This window comes from Gopherus flavomarginatus, chromosome 25 (genome assembly GCF_025201925.1).
Source record: "Gopherus flavomarginatus isolate rGopFla2 chromosome 25, rGopFla2.mat.asm, whole genome shotgun sequence".
Classification (NCBI taxonomy): domain Eukaryota; kingdom Metazoa; phylum Chordata; order Testudines; family Testudinidae; genus Gopherus; species Gopherus flavomarginatus.
Genome location: NC_066641.1, coordinates 12,658,062 through 12,677,026, shown reverse-complemented (window position 1 = coordinate 12,677,026; position 18,965 = coordinate 12,658,062). Strand labels below are relative to the sequence as shown.

General features: G+C 48.7%; 1 protein-coding gene and 1 long non-coding RNA gene across 4 annotated transcripts; one reads left to right on the top strand and one right to left on the bottom strand.

Moving 5' to 3' along the window:
* Window positions 1-375: 375 nt before the first annotated feature.
* Window positions 376-4,387, top strand: LOC127040537 (uncharacterized). Its single transcript, XR_007771456.1, has 2 exons — window positions 376-473; window positions 3,250-4,387. It is a non-coding gene; the product is annotated as an uncharacterized LOC127040537 (long non-coding RNA).
* Window positions 4,388-4,424: 37 nt separating this feature from the next.
* On the bottom strand, window positions 4,425-18,734 carry GSDMA (gasdermin A). 3 transcript variants are annotated; one of them, XM_050934785.1, is made up of 11 exons: window positions 18,510-18,734; window positions 13,898-14,138; window positions 13,472-13,661; window positions 12,953-13,118; window positions 12,755-12,848; window positions 12,482-12,523; window positions 11,895-11,924; window positions 10,452-10,597; window positions 9,785-9,935; window positions 9,021-9,094; window positions 4,425-7,504 (listed from the first exon to the last, which is right to left on the bottom strand). In XM_050934785.1, exons 2-11 carry the CDS (start codon window positions 14,109-14,111, stop codon window positions 7,262-7,264), a joined length of 1,350 nt encoding a protein of 449 aa, XP_050790742.1. In that variant the 5' UTR covers window positions 14,112-14,138; window positions 18,510-18,734; the 3' UTR covers window positions 4,425-7,261. The 3 variants fall into 3 exon arrangements, with proteins under 3 accessions (XP_050790742.1, XP_050790743.1, XP_050790744.1); XM_050934786.1 differs by lacking the exon at window positions 9,021-9,094; XM_050934787.1 differs by lacking the exons at window positions 9,021-9,094; window positions 9,785-9,935.
* Window positions 18,735-18,965: the final 231 nt, after the last annotated feature.

Sequence of the window (18,965 nt, the reverse complement as noted above, 5' to 3'; positions counted from 1 at the left end):
CCGCTCCGCCGCGAGGGGTGCTGGGAAAGGCCAGGCCCGGCCAGCCGAGCCCAGAGAGCGGGGGGCGGAGTCAGAAGGAGGCTGGAGAGCCGAGCGCCGAGCGGGATCAGGGGCCGCCTCCCGCCGCTGGGACGTCACGGCTCGGCCCCGCGCTGCCGCCCGGCGTCTCCGTAATCGCTCGGGTGTCTCCGTCATCACCTCGGCTATTTCCGTCTCAGCTCGGATATCTCCGTCATCACCTCGGCTACTTCCGGCTCCGCTCGGGTATGTCCGTCATCACCTCGGCTACTTCCGGGTGTCTCCCGCCTAATCGGTTATTTCCGGTGTGAGGACCGAGGAGCTTGGCGCATGCGCGCCGCGGCATTTTCTCGTTGGCTGAGGCGGGCTCGGGCGAGCCTAGCGAATTCGGGCGAGTCACGCAGATACGGGGTGTCCCCAGTGCCCCCCTCTGGCGCGAAACCTTCTCCCTCTAGGTTAACCCCGCGTGCCCCCTCCCCCCCAGGCCTCCCCTCCACCCCAGGGATCCCTCCCCTCAGAGACCCCAATTCCCCCCCCAGGCCTCCCCTACACCCCAGGGACCCCCTCCCCTCAGAGACCCCAATTCCCCCCCCGGCCTCCCCTACACCCCAGGGACCCCCTCCCCTCAGAGACCCCAATTCCCCCCCAGGCCTCCCCTTCCACCCCAGGGACCCCTCCCCTCAGAGACCCCAATTCCCCCCCCGGCCTCCCCTACACCCCAGGGACCCCCTCCCCTCAGAGACCCCAATTCCCCCCCCAGGCCTCCCCTACACCCCAGGGACCCCTCCCCTCAGAGACCCCAATTCCCCCCCCAGGCCTCCCCTTCACCCCAGGGACCCCCTCCCCTCAGAGACCCCAATTCCCCCCCAGGCCTCCCCTTCACCCCAGGGACCCCCTCCCCTCAGAGACCCCAATTCCCCCCCCGGCCTCCCCTACACCCCAGGGACCCCTCCCCTCAGAGACCCCAATTCCCCCCCCAGGCCTCCCCTCCACCCCAGGGACCCCTCCCCTCAGAGACCCCAATTCCCCCCCGGCCTCCCCTACACCCCAGGGACCCCTCCCCTCAGAGACCCCAATTCCCCCCCCAGGCCTCCCCTTCACCCCAGGGATCCCTCCCCTCAGAGACCCCAATTCCCCCCCCGGCCTCCCCTCCACCCCAGGGACCCCCTCCCCTCAGAGACCCCAATTCCCCCCCCAGGCCTCCCCTTCACCCCAGGGACCCCTCCCCTCAGAGACCCCCAATTCCCCCCCCGGCCTCCCCTTCACCCCAGGGATCCCTCCCCTCAGAGACCCCAATTCCCCCCCCAGGCCTCCCCTTCACCCCAGGGACCCCCTCCCCTCAGAGACCCCAATTCCCCCCCCGGCCTCCCCTCCACCCCAGGGACCCCCTCCCCTCAGAGACCCCAATTCCCCCCCCGGCCTCCCCTCCACCCCAGGGACCCCCTCCCCTCAGAGACCCCAATTCCCCCCCCGGCCTCCCCTTCACCCCAGGGACCCCCTCCCCTCAGAGACCCCAATTCCCCCCCCGGCCTCCCCTTCACCCCAGGGACCCCCTCCCCTCAGAGACCCCAATTCCCCCCCCGGCCTCCCCTTCACCTCAGGGACCCCTCCTCTCAGAGACCCCAATTCCCCCCCAGGCCTCCCCTCCACCCCAGGGACCCCTCCCCTCAGAGACCCCAATTCCCCCCCCAGACCTCCCCATCACCCCAGGGACCCCTCCCCTCAGAGACCCCAATTCCCCCCCCAGACCTCCCCTTCACCCCAGGGACCCCCTCCTCTCAGAGACCCCAATTCCCCCCCCGGCCTCCCCTTCACCCCAGGGACCCCCTCCCCTCAGAGACCCCAATTCCCCCCCCGGCCTCCCCTTCACCCCAGGGACCCCCTCCCCTCAGAGACCCCAATTCCCCCCCCAGGCCTCCCCTTCACCCCAGGGACCCCCTCCCCTCAGAGACCCCAATTCCCCCCCCAGGCCTCCCCTTCACCCCAGGGATCCCTCCCCTCAGAGACCCCAATTCCCCCCCCAGGCCTCCCCTCCACCCCAGGGACCCCTCCCCTCAGAGACCCCAATTCCCCCCCCAGGCCTCCCCTCCACCCCAGGGACCCCTCCCCTCAGAGACCCCAATTCCCCCCCCAGGCCTCCCCTCCACCCCAGGGACCCCTCCCCTCAGAGACCCCAATTCCCCCCCCAGGCCTCCCCTCCACTCCAGGGACCCCTCCCCTCAGAGACCCCAATTCCCCCCCCGGCCTCCCCTTCACCCCAGGGACCCCTCCCCTCAGAGACCCCAATTCCCCCCCCAGGCCTCCCCTCCACTCCAGGGACCCCCTCCTCTCAGAGACCCCAATTCCCCCCCCGGCCTCCCCTCCACTCCAGGGACCCCTCCCCTCAGAGACCCCAATTCCCCCCCCAGGCCTCCCCTCCACTCCAGGGACCCCCTCCTCTCAGAGACCCCAATTCCCCCCCCAGGCCTCCCCTCCACTCCAGGGACCCCTCCCCTCAGAGACCCCAATTCCCCCCCCAGGCCTCCCCTCCACTCCAGGGACCCCCTCCTCTCAGAGACCCCAATTCCCCCCCCAGGCCTCCCCTTCACCCCAGGGACCCGTCCCCTCAGAGACCCCAATTCCCCCCCCCAGGCCTCCCCTTCACCCCAGGGACCCCCTCCTCTCAGAGACCCCAATTCCCCCCCCAGGCCTCCCCTTCACCCCAGGGACCCCTCCCCTCAGAGACCCCAATTCCCCCCCCAGGCCTCCCCTCCACTCCAGGGACCCCTCCCCTCAGAGACCCCAATTCCCCCCCCAGGCCTCCCCTACACCCCAGGGACCCCCTCCCCTTAGACTTCCTTCACCTGGGGATACCCCCCTCAGGGACCCCTCATCTCAGAGACCCCAATTCCCCCCCAAGGCCTCTCCTTCACCCCAGGGACCCCCTCCCCTCAGAGACCCCCATTCCCCCCCAAGGCCTCCCCTTCACCCCAGGGACCCCTCCCCTTAGACTTCCTTCACCTGGGGATACCCCCCTCAGGGACCCCTCCCCATAGAGACCCCCATTCCCCAGGGAAGACCCCTTCACCTGGGGAGATCCCCGCAGGGACCCCTTCCCTCCAGTGAACTCCCTCTCCCACAGGAGGATTCCCGCCCCCCTCCCCCATGACCCACTTTCCTCAGGGGAAACTCCACAAGCTCCACTGCTGCTGCTGGTCTCCAAAAGGGTGAGGAACTCCTGTTTGTTATCAGGGTTGTGCCCCAGCCTGACCACGGCCCCATTGTGCTGGGCGCTGCACAAACACCCAGGAAGATGCAGCCCTTGCTCCAGCGTTTCCAGTCTGGGTCTCAAGAAGAGCTTGGTGCCTCCGCCCAAGGCAGCAATGGCACCTAACAGTAAGGGCTCGTGGGTGGTACTCTCTGCAGGCGTTAGAGCCATTATTAGGATATGTTTTTTCATCTGGGTGCAGAGCTTTGCGTGCGTCTCTGTAAAAAATAGAAGAACGGCCAGACTGGGTCAGACCAAAGGTCCATCTAGCCCAATATTCCATCTTCTGACAATGGCCAATGCCAGGTATCATAGAGGGAATGAACAGAACAAGGAATCATCAAGTGATCCATGCCCTATCGCCCATTCCCAGTTTCTGGCAAAGAGAGGCTAGGGACACCATTCCTGCCCATCCTGGCTAATAGCCATTGATGGACCTATCCTCCATGAACTTTAGTTCTTTTTTGAACCCTGTTATAGTCTTGACCTTCACAACATCCTAAAATTGGATGGAGTCCCAATTTTGCCTGGCCTGGGCTGGTGCTGGAGTGAGGGGATGCAGGGTAGCAAGTCACCCCCATGCCAAAAAAAGCAATATCAGAATGTTACACTCCTTATGGTCTTGTGGAGCTTTGATCACAGCTTCTGCCCATGTGTCATGACATATTGTAAATATGGCCTGATCTATGTTAGAAATGTTATGCCAGTATAACTGTGTGGTTAGAAATGTGACTTTTTGTAAACCAATATTTTTGTACCAAAGTAAGTGTTTGTGTAGACAGTTATACCAGTATAAAGGTTCTCAAGAATGGTATAGCAAATTTCCCAAACCAGAATAGGCTATACCAATATAAACCCTTTAATACTGGTATAACTGCCCACACTTAGGAAGGGTTTGCTCCTTTAACTTTATGGGTATAGTTAATGTGGTGAAACTTTCTAGGATAGACAAGCCCATGGGGTGCTTTATACAACAGACTTGAATTCACCCCCCAAGGCCCTCAGGCCCTCTTCTTCACAATATTCCCAGGGGTCTTGGAAGGAGTGCAATGTGTGATTAGACAGGTCTAAGGTTCCTGGAATTCAGAAGTAATGTAACATTAAAATATTTTGAATTGCTCAGCTTATCAGTGAATAGATACTTGTGTTTAAAAACATCTGCCATAACCCTACAGAAAGGGATTGTTTTTATTTGTATTGTAGCAGTGCCCAGAGGCTCCTGTCAGGATCAGGGCTCCCTGGTATACAAGCAGTCAAAAAAACCACCCCAGCCATATAAAAAAAAAAAAACCCCAAAACCCAACCATCACCAGTGCTGTACAAAAAGGAGGAGGATATAGAATGTAAAAGTAACTTAGAAGGTTTTCATATAGTAGTGTAAACACAGAGAGAGCCTATATTTATTGAGTATTAGTTAAAGGTCAGTTTGTTTGGCCTTTGTTGTCTTATGATTCATTTGGGTGCAAAATGCACTTGTTACTAATAACAGGTTCGTTTTTTGGCAGCTACTTAGAGATTAAGTGTGAAGAAGATTGTTGGTGACAAACAGAGACATTGAGTTTTATTAATACCATAATCAAAATCACAGAACTAGAAAATTGTAGAGTTGTAGCTGTGTTTATCCCAGGGTGTCAGAGACCAGGTGGATCAGGTAATAAAAATCTTTTATTGGACCAACTTTGGTGGGTGAAGGAGAGAAGCTTTCAAGCTACACAGAGCTCTTCAGGAGAACTCTCTGTAGCTTGAAAGGTTGTCTCTTTCACCAACAGAAGTTGATCCAATAAAAGATATTACCTCCCCCACCTTATCAGAACTAGAAAAACAGGATAAAGATGACATGAGAATTTGCATCATGTATACACTTTCAAATCCTCAGGGCTGTGGGTTTCCATTAAGATGAGATAATGTGAAGGTTGCCAACATTCTGTCATCCTAAGGACCTGCTGAGGGTCATGTTTGGTTACTTTTTATGCACCTATTACTTACACCACCCATTTCTTACACCCACCTATTTCTGAGACCATATTTGATTAAGTATTGGCCTCTTGTCCATGTTTGTCATTACTGCTATCCGGTTTTGGGGTTCAACTGTTGTCGCAAGCATTTGTGCTAATAGGAATTGTCATGCTTCTTTATGCAGCGCTGTTAGGAAAGTACCAAAATCTGGCTAGATAAAACCTGAACTATTACTTTGTGCTCTAACAGTCTACCACAAGATACATATTGCTGAATCTTCTGACCCAAGGTTACTTACTTATGCTAACTTATATTAGACCTAATGTGACCTTATGCTCTCCTTCTCGTGGGAACAGAGAGCAACAATACCCAAACTCCGAAGGTGCAAACAATTTGTTGTTTATTGGAGTGAACTTTCAGCAAGCTTAAATCCAAGTTCCTTTTCCCTTATTTTCAAATCCCCACTTACTTCCTGTTTGTCCCTAATTTATATAGTAATATTCTCAGCTATACCTTCACCAGTCATTTTACTGAAATTTACCTAACCAATCCTAACATATTGTAACATGATTGCTTAGCTAATTATATCCCACCACCTTCATTAGTTTACACCCAGCAAAATTAATTATACAGCAGACAGAAACAATCACAGAACTAGATAGAGACCATGCAAATAAACAATAGCAATTATAATGACAAAACAATACAGAAGAGAGGATTTCACAACTACATCTATAAAGGCATAAGGGCTTCCCAACTATGTCTATTGGTAAGTGAGTTCTTACCAAACAGAAAACTATCAAACTAAATTTCCTTTTACATCTTCTAGGCTCTTCCCTTTATCTGGAGGTGATAGATTGGATCCCCTTTCTAACAGCCCCCGATTGCCTTATTTCAATATGACTGGTTTGAAATGTGTGATGGCATGACGCTTTCCAGTTTATGGCTGCTCCCACTGCTTAGCCAAAGGTCTTAACTTAAGAACAGGGCCTCAGACTGTCACAGTGAGAAAAGGCCCTTACACCGGCAGACAGTGATTTTGATTCTTTTATATTTCTATAACTAGCGAAGTGATAAACATATACCTAAATTCTTAAAGTATGGGTGATTACAGACAGGCCTGAATATCTATATCCGAACACTCCACCTTCCTTTTTTTCCCCCCTTTTCTTTTGGGATCCTCCTGCCCAGGTATCCCTGGAAAAGCATAGGACATACGGTGACACACTTCCTGATAGGGCCAGGCATTAAGGTGGAAGGTGTTGATACTCCATCTGCCTCTTGTGTAGTACTGCGCCCTGCACCTTCTCTCATACAGGCATACCATGCCTATTCCAATTAGTGTTCCAGACTTCCCATTATAGTGGGCCTGAGAAGGCTGGGTCCAGGTTGTCTGCTAGAGTAGCGGGGAGGGCTTACTACATTACTTACAGCTTATAATTAGTGGCTGTTCTCTAGGGGGTTGTGCCCCCCGATCGTTTCCATATGCAGTGTAACATTAGGGTTGGGATGTGGACTTACCTCCAGCGGCTCCCAGTCAGCGGCACAGCCGGGGTGCCAGAGACAGATTTCCCGCCCGTCCTGGCACTGCGAACCGCGCTGCGCCTGAAGCGGCCCGCAGCAGGTCCAGCTGCTAGACAGAGGCGTGCAGGCGGCTCCGCACAACTCTCGCCCGCAGGCACCACCCCCCAGCTCCCATTGGCCGGTTCTGCCAAAATCAGGCAGACAAGCTCATGACATCCTGGGCCATGGGTTCTCATGAGGGAGCCTGTTTTAATTTTTGGTTCTGGTTTCTTGCTTCCTTTGGCTGCCAGGCAACTTGCAACAATCCCCTTCTCCCACCCACTGATCTAGAAGCAGCATTGAGGAGATATGATGAGAGTCTCATCCAGATCAAGGAAGGTTGCTACGGTGTGTGGGTGTGTATAAAATTTGGGATTCTTTTTGTAGAGAAAAACTCACTTCCCATAATCAACCTCAGGAAATATTTTTTCAGTCTTTCTATTGACATCCCTTGTAGTGTGAGGAAAGGTGTCATGTCTAGTCTGATCTAGACAGAAGATGTAAAGCATACAAGGCTACATACAATGCACTGAGGGCTGAAAAAGCAGCCAGGTCTCCAGTCCCAGTGAAAGAAGGTCCATTTCTCTGCAGTGTTACTCCACCTCGCTCTATCATTGCCTTGGTTATGTTCAGTTCCTCCTCTTGCAGGCAGGAGAGTAGCTTGGCATCCAGGCTGAAAACGTGTTTCAGGTGGAAATCTTGCTTCAAGATGCTCTTGACCTTTGCAGCAACAAAGAAGCAAAATCAAAATATTAAATCTCTGGCTGCTACAGGAATAACCCTCTGTCAGAAATCACCTACAGAACTCAACCAGCGTCACTGCAGTGGATGAATAAATGATCTCTGTCATTCAGTTTGCAAAGTGCTCTGAGATCCTTCCAGGTGAAAGGTGCTGTGTGTAAATGTGCATTATTAGAACTAAGATTCTTATTGTCTCTTAAGATCATGATAAACACATATTGATTTCCAATTTTTCCTGGATTAGTTGTTCCCTAAAAGTGAGTATTTTGCCTTTACAGCAGGTGTGACATACAAATGCAACCCACAGCTAGGTTCTCCCAGTAACTGCTGAGTGAGGTAAAACTGGGTGTGATGGGGTGGACTAGGTCCTGAGGCCCCCTGCTGGAGGCCCTGTGGCCCTGCCACATCCCGCCCCAGAAAGGGCAGTAGATAGGTCCTCCAGGCTGCCCAGAGCAGCTCTGTGGGAAGCTGCCAATCAGGGCCCAGCAGGGCAGTATAAGAAGAGCTGCAGGGCCAGGGTGAGTTTAGTTCCTTGCTGGAGAAGGAGGAGAGTGGCTGGTGCTTAGGGCTGGTTGCTGGGACTCTATGAGGACAAGGCCCAGAGGTAAAGGTGAAGAATGTGCAGGAACCATGGGAAAGTGGCCAAGGGAATTATAGAAGCAACACCGTTTATTTCAAGGGACCTTATGGATGGCTGCTATCTATAGGGTCCCTGGGCTACAACCTGGAGTAGAGGGTGGGCCCGGGTCCCCCCCACCAGCCCCTGGGAAAGTAGCCTGGACTTTGAGGCACCCCAGAAAGGGAACTGAACTGTAGTGGCCCAGCTGAAGAGCTGGGGCCAGAAAGGCCCTGGGAGGGCGAAGACACTGCCTCCAGTATTCTGGAGCAGGGACAGCCAGAGAGACATTATCGAGGGCACTGAGAGAAGCCCTGTTAGATTTGTACCCCAAAAAGGGTTTGCTTTGCTTTTAATCTCACAGACAGACTGTGTATGACTTGGCCGATGACCCACCACAAATAGAGAGAGAGAGAAAGCAGGCACTCGGGCAAGGGGTGCTCACGTGAGGTGAGTGCAACCCCATTACACTGGGCAACAGCATAGCTAGAACGTGCTGAATTCAAATTACAAACTGATTTCTATTTGTCTCTTAAGGAGAATACAAATTCCAACAATTGGTAGGGTTGCTTCTGTTCAGTTTTTTAGGCATATCGTGTATCTGCAATCTAGGTGCCACCCATGGCTTCCTGGGTTGATGCCATGTGGCCCTCAGTGTCAGAAAATTTGGGCTTCCATGTTTCAGTGGATCTCTCTGAAAGTGGCAGCTACGGTCCGGGCCTTGTTTGAAGCCTGTAGTAATCCTTCCTCCTTGCATCACTTCAAGCTGTGATGTTGCTGCTTATGCCCTGATCTAATCATAGCTTTGCTTTAAAACCACAAAAGGGAAGACTCATTGAGAGCTGTGGGGTGCTGTATTTCACTGGCGTTCTCTCTCACCAGCTCGAGCTGTTTGGATACAATCTGCTTCTCCACAGACTGTGCCAGCCGTAGTAACTGATCCTCAGTTAGCTCTGGAAAAGAAGAATTCATGTGAGAAAAAGGTTTCTTTCTGGGCGGTAAGAGGGCAAGAGCAGAGGGTGGACAAGCCCAGGTGGATAATCATCAGTTGTCTGCACTCCTTTCGGAGGATCTTAAAGCACTTTAATAATTTGACTAAATTAAGTTTTACTATCCTTGTGAGGGGGTGAGTGATTTAAATTACTATACCAATTATACAGATGGGGCAGCAGAGGCACAGACAAGGGAGGAAGTGGCTTGCCCAAAGTCACAGAACAAGCTGTGGCAAAACTGAATAGAACCAGAGAGTCCTGATTCCCCCACTCCTGTTACTTAGCCACCCTTCCTCAGGTTCTTGCTGAGGTTTCAGGTCCTCTGTGTGCCATATTCCGGGGTCCCCAATGCATTGCGTTTCCAAGTGGGTGCCTCAATATGAGGATTCTGCTAGGATTCCACAATGAGATGCAAACTCCATCACAATGCTATGTCTGGCAAATGGTACACTGTGTTAGCTGGCAATGGCTGCCAAAAGCAGGTCCAGATTCTCAGCGGACTCTGCACCCCGCCCTAGCCAAGAATCTAAGGAATGTCTGAACCATGCGAGTTCGCCTTCATCATTCATTCTGTTCTTCATAGGCAGACTTGTTTCTTGTATTCTGGTGTGGTTGGGTGCCCCCATTAAAATATCCAGAACTGATTCTTACCACCAAGTGCGTGTAGAGTGTAGAGAACCGGCCCAACAAGGTAAAGATGTGTGTTTCCTTCAGAATCCTGTACATTGTTCAGCAGGTCTTCCAGGTCTGGATTCTCACTCTTTAGCTCACATTTATCAGCATCTTCAAAAGCCTCTTCTAGCTGCAGGTTAGGGGGGGAGGGGGAAAGCTTCAGGACTGAGAATTGGAAGCTACTGAGAGAAACTCCAGTCCAGCGTGGTCATGTGATGTACTGAAGTATGCATCTGACTGTGCTGGGAGGAAAGGAGTATTGGGTGACCACGTTTTCCCTAACGTCAGCTATTTACTGTAGCACAGCTGGGGATTGGGGGAGTTGAATAGTCACATTTGCTGCTGTAAGATACAGGATACTGGATGAAATGGTCCACTGGCATATTCAGATGTAGGAATATCTGTGCTCCTTTGTAAATTATACTCATAGAAGTTAGATGGAAGAAGCCTACTGAATCATTCTGTCCATCTTCCTTCCAGAGCAAGGCTGGGGCTGTGCATTTAGTTTATCTACTTATATGGCGATGGGGGCCAGATCAGAAGGTGCTGGACTGACAGATAGTCACAGGATAGGAAGGAACTTCGATTGATAGTGGTCTGGGGGAGGTCTCTAAATCCATAATGACTGAAAAAAAAGTAGCTTTACCTTGAGTTTGAGTTCTTGCAAGAGGTCGCTGTTTATTATCACGGCTATGATTGATTTTAAGAACTTGGCACGCAGATCTGTGGACAACTGAGAGAGCTCTGCACATTCCTTTTCAACGTCGCTCTGCAGGCCTTCCATTCCTCCATCTGAAAACAACGGAGGAGAGTCAGAATGCAAGATTCCCTGCTTGCCTATGGAGACCAGACAGCAAATGTTAATCGGGACGGGGGGGGAGGGGGTAATAGAGCCTCTATAAGAAAAAGACCCAAAAATCGGGACATCTGGTCACCCTATGCTTGTCCTAGTTCAAAAGGGTCAGATAGGACTCAAAATTTAGATGTGGAAAACAAATTTGGAAAGGCATCTGTGAATATTCAGAGAATCACCCAGTACTTTGTTCTCAGTTAATGTCTCCTATGCAAGGATCTGGATATGTTTTCTTATTAAAGTGAATATTTTTCCATGTTACAGAAATAACTTGTCCAAAGTCACATGATGAGTTAATAACAGAGACTAGAATAGAATACAAGTCATCTCATTCTAATTCCTTCACTGAAAAAAGGATTAGTCCACTAAATTATTTCCAAGCCATAGTTTAAGGGTAGCCTATATGAAATGCACAGCAGCATAAACCGTTGCTTTGTCAAGGAATTTTGTATGATTGTCAGGTTTACACCACTTTACATTAACAAGTACAGTGAGAGATGAAATTGTTACATAATGACAAATTTTTGTTTACAGACATTCTGATGCTGCTTTCTGATCAATGAGAAATACCCAAATCACATGAAAGTCAACATAAATTGTCACTGGCTTATGTATGCCACTTAAACTGTGTCAAATTTGATTTTCATGCTGTGTCATCTGGTGAAATTTCAGATCCTGCATATGAGATCTCTGTATGATTGATGACAAGAATGTACCTTGTGAGCATGATTCCCCATTCCTTTGAACCTTGTGTCATCACTTACACCTATGCAAAACGTACGTAAAAGATTTCAGTGGGTATGAGTAAGTTCTGAATTGATGGTATTTTACATCCATTTTGCACAGATTTTTGTAACTGTAAAGGTGCAAAGTTGGGAAGCAGTAAGACCCTGAAACTCAGTATACAGTCCAGAAACAAATCTTTATAAACTATGTGGTGCAGACATCAAGCTCTGGAGTAATATTTTTCAAGCTGGCTTGTGGATATTTCCATAGTCTGTGGGGACCTTTCTGGTAGTTTAGAGTGAAATGTGCTGAGAATCAAGCAGTGGGATGAGGATTTCTTTGTTATGAAGTGCTCTGCAGAGTGAAATGTCTGGGAATGAAATGCAGAGTGAAATGTCTGTGTATCTCTAGGTGGCTTCCCTGAGCAATGGCTCATAAGGTCAGAACACCCTGAAAGGATTTGGCTACATTGTATCCTGTCAGATGAGGATGTTATAAAGAGCTGCCTACCTGGAAAGTAATCAGATTCCGCTGTTACACCTGTGAAGGCAGAGAGGTGAAGAAAAAGTAACATAGAAGTTGAGCCCTTATAATTATGAGTTGTTGTCAACACCAACATGCATTTATCTTTACTCCACTAAAAGGACTGTCAGTATAAAGGGTACCTATATTTGAGGAAAGCCATTATCCTTGTTTACAATTTTAATTTATTATGAACTGACTAAAATAATCACTCTGGAGCCTTGTTTACATTATGGAAATTTTCAAAAAAATTCCCACTGTTGCTAAGATTGGTTCAGCTACATCTGTATTAGCAATACTGGGGGCTTGTTTACAGACAGATTGCACTGGCTTAACTTAACAGAGAGTTTAAAAACAGATGAAACTGGTGCAAAGCCCTGCAGTGGTTTATAACTGGCTATATCAATTTTATTTGCCCCTATAAACGTATGGTGCAAGGTAAACGGCTCTAAGCCAGGATTAAATTGATATGAGTGTCCATACACATAGTTAAAATAGTGTAACTTAACTGATTTAAAAGTCACGCTTTAGAGAGAGAATTAACACAAATGAAGATGGCAAAATGTTCTGTTTACCTTCTGCAACAAATGTTTCTTCATCTGGATGATGAGAAATACCTGGGAAGATAGAAAAAGGGAAATGATCATTTATAACCTTTGAAGAGTTATTTGATGCCTCAGGTGTTTTTTTCTTCCAGTTTTGACCAGCAGTATTTAAACCTGAAAATACCACTACCCCACTTCCAAATATCTGTAACATGCACGTTTCATCTTGGGAAGTTCATTTCTGGTGTATTGTTTTTTTCGCCCCCGTAGTGGAGGAGCTGAAGTTTTCTGGATGATGCTTACCCCATGATTCACTTTGAATAATTAGCGGCTTGATTCTGAACGCCAGGACACAGTCCTTAGGGATAACTATGACACTCTTGCTGCCTCTGGTGCCCTGGTTCGTGGAAAGAGGAGTTAGCGAGCTCCCACAGCACAGAGATGCGCTAAAAAGAGGAGGCTATCCCCCCCGTATTTCCTGAATCTAGATAGAAATCGAACCTTTAATGAAAAATGGACACAGATGTCATTCCGAATGTTGCCTTCCATGGTGTTGGCTTTGTATAATGTGGTCTCCTCCAAAGCCTGAACAGCCTCATTGATCACATACAAGTTCTCTCTGTGCTTCCTTAAATCCTTAATGAAGGAATGGTCCATGTTGATTTTCCTAAAAAAAGAAGTGGACTCTGCATCACTTTTGAGTTTCTTTCTGTAGGTTAGTGTGGAGTCTTGACACTGGCTCCCCTTATTCTTGGATTTGCCATTTGGGGCAGAAATCAAGAGGAACGCTGGCTTAAGTGTCCACCAGGGAATTGCCCTGATGTAAGCAGAATCCCTGAGTTGCACAAGAGCCATGGAAGCTTTTATTCCATCTCCTTTCATAGTACTAGTGAGAGGCGCAGCCAGGGGAAATGAGGTGTGGCCCTGTTACAGCTAGTCTCAGCAGCTGATGTGGGCCCATGGTCAGCTACTGCATAAGTTAGGGCGGTCCTCCCTTCTCCCCATTTCTGCCGCCCTCACCTTTCTTTTGGTAGAATCTCCAGGGCTGCTGGGCTGACCCGTGCTGTTTTCATCTTGATGGACTTCACTTGGTAGGTGCTGGCAGCTCCTGTCACTTCCATACTCACAAAGTCTTCAGGCATCTTAATAGTCCACTCTACTCTGCCATCAGAGCAATCCTCAACAGTGATTGTGTGTGAATCCTGGACGTCTGTGGGGAGGGAGGAGAGAGAAACCCTGCAAGAGTTAACATATTCTCTTTGTACCATTAATATGTAATTACGGCCCATAGCTCCTGTGCACACAGGAAGGATGTGGCCTGACAGAGCTCAGACACAAGCAGCATAATTCCCTGGCCAGTCACTGAAAGAAAACCCCCTCAAGCCCAGGACGCTGTAGGCAGTGTTGCCACGCTGGCTGGGTAAATAACGTGGGAAGACACATTACCTAGATTTCTGTTATCCTGTGCAGGTACCAGAATGTCACTGAGCCTAACTCCTGTTTTGTAGTAGCGATGATGAGTCATCCAGGATCTCTTTGGTTTCCTTCGAACGAGGTATAGGGGTCTGAAGTGATCTTGGTCGATAAGGCTGCTAACTGGGAGCAGATCTCCATCTGGAGCCAACTGCTTTGCCAGGTCTTTGGTTGCCTTGTGAAACATCCTGGCTGCAGCCTGATGTACCTTGAACTGAAGCAAAATGTACTTTTACCTTAGGAGGCGAAGACAAGTGAAGCAAACACATTTGAAATGTGAACTGGGGGTTGCAGCAAGGTGTCTTGCTCTTTGACAGTCAGTTTTACCTGCTCAGAGCTCTTAAAAACAAGCAAAAAACCCAAGGCCATGTTGACCAACACTGTTGATCTAGTTTACGCTGGCATATAGCCACTGTCATTATTATATCACTTGTGTGAGAGCACACTGGGGTCCGTGTGTCAGCAGTGTGTGTCCTCAACAGGAGCGCTTGCATTGATTGTATTGTTGAGGGGAGCATTGAGAGACTGCTCCTGGAGACCAGTAACAGTCGATGTAAGCAACACAGCGTCTGCGCTGACACTGCGTTGGCCTGATTACACTGACTATGACTCTACGCCGTTGGCGAGGTGCTGTTTCTAAATTGGCGTAGAGACGCTCTTACAGTGGTGGGAGCCAAATTTACGCGAAGACACTGCCAGAGCTAGGTCAACACAAGGCAGTGTAGACCAGGCCTGAGCTCCACAAACGGCCTGTGGGCTGGGCTGCTGTTGTTACGCCCAGTCAGAGAGAGACATGATTTGCCCAAGATCAGGTACAGTGAGTCAGTTCAAGAGCTGTGAACAGGACCTAAGTAGGTTCACTTACTTGTATCCTGTCAAACGGTATACTTTCTGATCATGGGCAGGGAGTGGAGCCCCCCTTAGGGGAAGTTAGCCCTGGCTCTGCCTGCCCAGGATCCCTCCCCACAGCCAGAGCCCTGAGACCCCCTCCCCCATAGCTGGAGCCACAAATCCCCCCTTCTCCCCCCCGCCTGCTCAGAGGAGCCCCAGGCCAGCTCCAGCCGCACTTCCCATCCCCAGGCCCCAAGCCGTCCCAGGGAAAAGCTGCTCATTCTTGTCCAAAGACACTTTTGATATGCCCCATGCAGATTCTGGGGTGGCTGAGGAGGGGTATTTGCTGCTCAGCTTCCTGAATTCGTCAGTAATCTCTCCCAAATCCAGGGAGATTACTGATGAACCTGGGAAACTGAGTAGCATATACCACCTCCTCAACCACCCTAGAACCTTCATGGGGCATAATAAATCAAACACTTCCCCAAAAATCCTGCAAGCGGGGATCTGGTGGCACCAACTGCACCAGCCCTGGCCTATTATACCTGCCGCCCATGTTTTTGATCATGTCGATTGTTTAGGGTCAGAGAATGAAATTAGTTTCTAAAGGAATTTGATCATTACTCCCCCGTGATGAGTGAACAATACAAATGACATTTCTTGAATATCAGATTAGTTGAAGAGGATTCCAGACAATGTTGTCCTCTCCCAGAGCTGGGACTCTAGCAGACCACTACACCTTATCTTTAAAACCAGTTGCCACCAGCAGGCATTCAGATTGAACCATCAACGTCCATATTTCACAAAATACAGAGCTAGAGATGTTTCTTGCTGCAAAGAGCTTATGATCTAAGGAAGGCAATAATTAGCTAGTATGCAGGTACTTTTCATCAGTAGCTCCAAGAGCACAAAGGCAGGTTGCTGTCACTGGCATTTCACAGAGAGCGAAACTGAAGCACCAAGTGGAAGTAACTTGTCCAAGGTCACAGAGGGAGTCAGTGGCAGAGCTGGGAATAGAACCTGGAAGCATTCACTACTGGCATCTTGCTCTAACCACTAGACCAGGGGTTGGCAACTTTTCGGAAGTGCTGTGCCGAGTCTTCATTTATTCACTCTGATTTAAGGTTTCGCGTGCCAGTCATACATTGTAACGTTTTTAGAAGGTCCCTTTCTATAAGTCTATAATATATAACTAAACTATTGTTGTATGTAAAGTAAATAAGGTTTTTAAAATGTTTAAGACGCTTCATTTAAAATTAAATTAAAATGCAGAGCCCCCCAGCCTGGGGGCCAGGACCTGAGCAGTGTGAGTGCCACTGAAAATCAGCTCACGTGCCACCTTTGGCATGTGTGCCGTAGTTTGCCTACCGCTGCACTAGACCCAGATCTTCCAGAGCTAGCACTCCACAGCCCAGTGCCCTAGGGAAAGGCAGAGCAGTCAGAGAGTGGGCCAACAAAGACTGATGAATGGATGCTGCCTATAATAATTCCATTACGGAGATTTAAAGAAATGTTTTGAAAATGATTCAGTAGTTTCTTGTTGGTATGGTAGAGGGGAAGTTCATATAACTCCTCACACAGGTCATCTCAGATCTGCGTAGACTTCATCGGGGAAGTTTGAGTCACAAGACTGAGGTCCCAGTTACGCTGGTACGTCCTGATAAGAGATTTGGACATTGGCCTATGATCTGAACTCTAAAGGAACTCTTTGCAACGACAAAGCTCACCTTCTGTGCTGTGAATCTGAACCTCAATTGAACTCCTGTCTGCATGTGTATAGATCTCTTCACCATGCTCTCTCTCTCTTGTTTTTTAATAAATTTTAGTTTAGTTAATAAGAATTGGCTGTAGCGTATATTTGGGTAAGATCTGAAACATTCAGTAACCTGGGAGGTAACGTGTCCGATCCTTGGGGATTAGTAGAACCTTTTCTTTTATATGATGAAATAAGATTTACAGAAGATTTCATCATATTTGACGTGTGTATCTGGATGGAGGCCTGAGGCCAGATCACTTGAAGGGAACTGTATTGTTTGGACTTCTGAGTAACCAGTGAGGTAATAAAGAACTTGTTTTATGCTGGCTTGGTAAATCTAAGTATTGGAATATCCACCAGCTTTTTGGGGTTTGGCTGCCCCATTTTCTCAGTTCACCCTAACTGAGTGACCATAGCTGGCTCCCCACTCGGACCCCGTCACAGTGGCCTAGTCGTGCTTGGATACACATTGCCACAGGTTAATTGGGTTTTTGGATCAGAACCACATGCTTGTCAAAATTTAATTTTGATATTGGAGAGCTTAAGGGTTAAAAATCAGTTACAGTGGGTGACCTATGATCAAGTTCCTGATTGAAAAAGCCTGGAAGAATTGTGCTTACAGAGAGGGTTGTATTTTAAGCAAAAGGTCGTAGAGCAGGAACTGAAAAATCTGTTAATTGCCACTGATAAGGAAGCAGACCCACCGAAAATGCTTGCAGTGCGAAACCAGCAGCTAGAACTTGAACAAAAGCAAAAAATAGCTGATATAGAAGGAGAAGTTGTGGAAGGAGAATACCTGAGTTTCGAACATGAACAAAAAGTGGCATATATTGGATTGTAGGAACTAGAAGTGGACAGACTTAAGCTCCTACTCGAGAATGAATGAACATCCTGAATAACGGTGTCATCCTGAAAAAACAGCTCCTCTAAACAGCAAAGATGGGGATAGAATCTTTCCAGTGTGTAACAGTGTTGGTATGTTTGACTCTAAGCAGTTGTCTGTGTCTAACTAGATTTACCCCAACACTGCCAGCTTTTATGTAAATGCTTTTACTGTGAGCTGGGTGAAGGTAACCCCAGAACTTGCACAGAGAATGTAAAAGTCAATGGGAAAAGCTGTTGAGGGCAAATTATAGCTTCTGACATCACTCTTGTTAAAGCAGAACTTGTCAAAGAGGAAGATTATTTACCACCTAAGAGTGTGAATATTGTAATCCTCTGAGTTCACTGTACGTGTGCCTTTAGCCAGAATCCATCTTGAATGGAATGGTGTTAAACATGAGGTTATAGCTGGGGAAAGAAAGTTATTGCCTTAGGATCTTTTGATTGGGGAGGATATTAAAGCTTTGTTCAATCAAGTTGATTGCCTAAACCAGTCACAGGAAAGAAATAATCCTGAACCTGTGTCTGCTAGGGGCAAGGATTTGCCTATGGAGGGTTTCTCCAAATGTTTGTGTGAAGAAGGTCGCTCTCTATCTGTGCAAAGAAGCAGTGCCTACGTGGAAGAAATTCCTGAGTGTCAGGAAGATGTAGTAGGTTCTGTGGTGACTCAGGGCAAAGGAATGTGATAGTGATTTACAAAACGAAACTTGCCGAGACAGAAGAACGTTACTGCTTTTTCTCTGTGCCAAGTGAGATTTCCCATCAGGGCTAGGATTCAGCTCCTATGGAGAAGGAAGGAAGGGTTGATCCTCCCCACATTTATACTTCAGGTTAATACTGTCCACCGCTCCTGAAAAAACAAATCACTGTTCTTTTCTTCCAGTGATACACAGACCTTGCTTTACTCATAGCCCATAAGCGGTGGTTCTTTTTAAAACCTGACACTACAGTAGAAAGGATTTGTTTGAAGAGCAGAAAGGCGCTGATTAGAAACCAGAGCAAGAACCGCACAGAGTCTTTTCTTTTTTTGTGCTCCAGTGGAAAAAGGAACAGCCTCCCCCATCGGGATTACCCTAAGTGTGGATCATTATTACAGTCACTTGATTAAACACTTACCACACTGTCTGAAGACTGGAAGAAAGGAGGGTCTCAGAAGTAACTAACAGGCAGCCTCTGTGCCTGCTCCTCTCTTACTGTAAACTCGCTCCCCCAGCAATATACCGAGCCCGTGTGTTTCTTGTCCTTAAATGAGGTCTCGTCTTAGAAACAAACTTGGCGGAACTGTTTGTTAGCGCTGCGATCAGCTCCGTCTCTCGGCATCTCAGCATGGCCTCTTAAGTTTCGTTTTTCAGCAGTTGAAATAAAAAAAACAGATTCCTCTGTACTTCCTGTGACGGTGCAGGGGGGGTTGCCTGAACCAATCTGCCCAAGGGTATGTTTTTTGCTTTTAATTCTGCCTCCAAGCAGCTGGTTCTCTCATTTTTTTCCATCTCAACATTTTGACAAACTTTCTGTACTTGTGGCAAGCTCCTGTTTGGCATTGCTTGTCCCATGCCAGGCCCAGAGACTGTA

Bases quoted from the DNA above. Each gene is read 5' to 3' on its own strand.
- GSDMA (XM_050934785.1), bottom strand. From the start codon at position 14,111: ATGTTTCACAAGGCAACCAAAGACCTGGCAAAGCAGTTGGCTCCAGAT. The intron at 12,849-12,952 runs GTTCGATTTCTA...TCCACGAACCAG, and splicing joins GTGTCCATTTTTCATTAAAG to GGCACCAGAGGCAGCAAGAG. The intron at 10,598-11,894 runs GTAGGCAGCTCT...CGTTGTTTTCAG, and splicing joins GGAATCTGATTACTTTCCAG to ATGGAGGAATGGAAGGCCTG.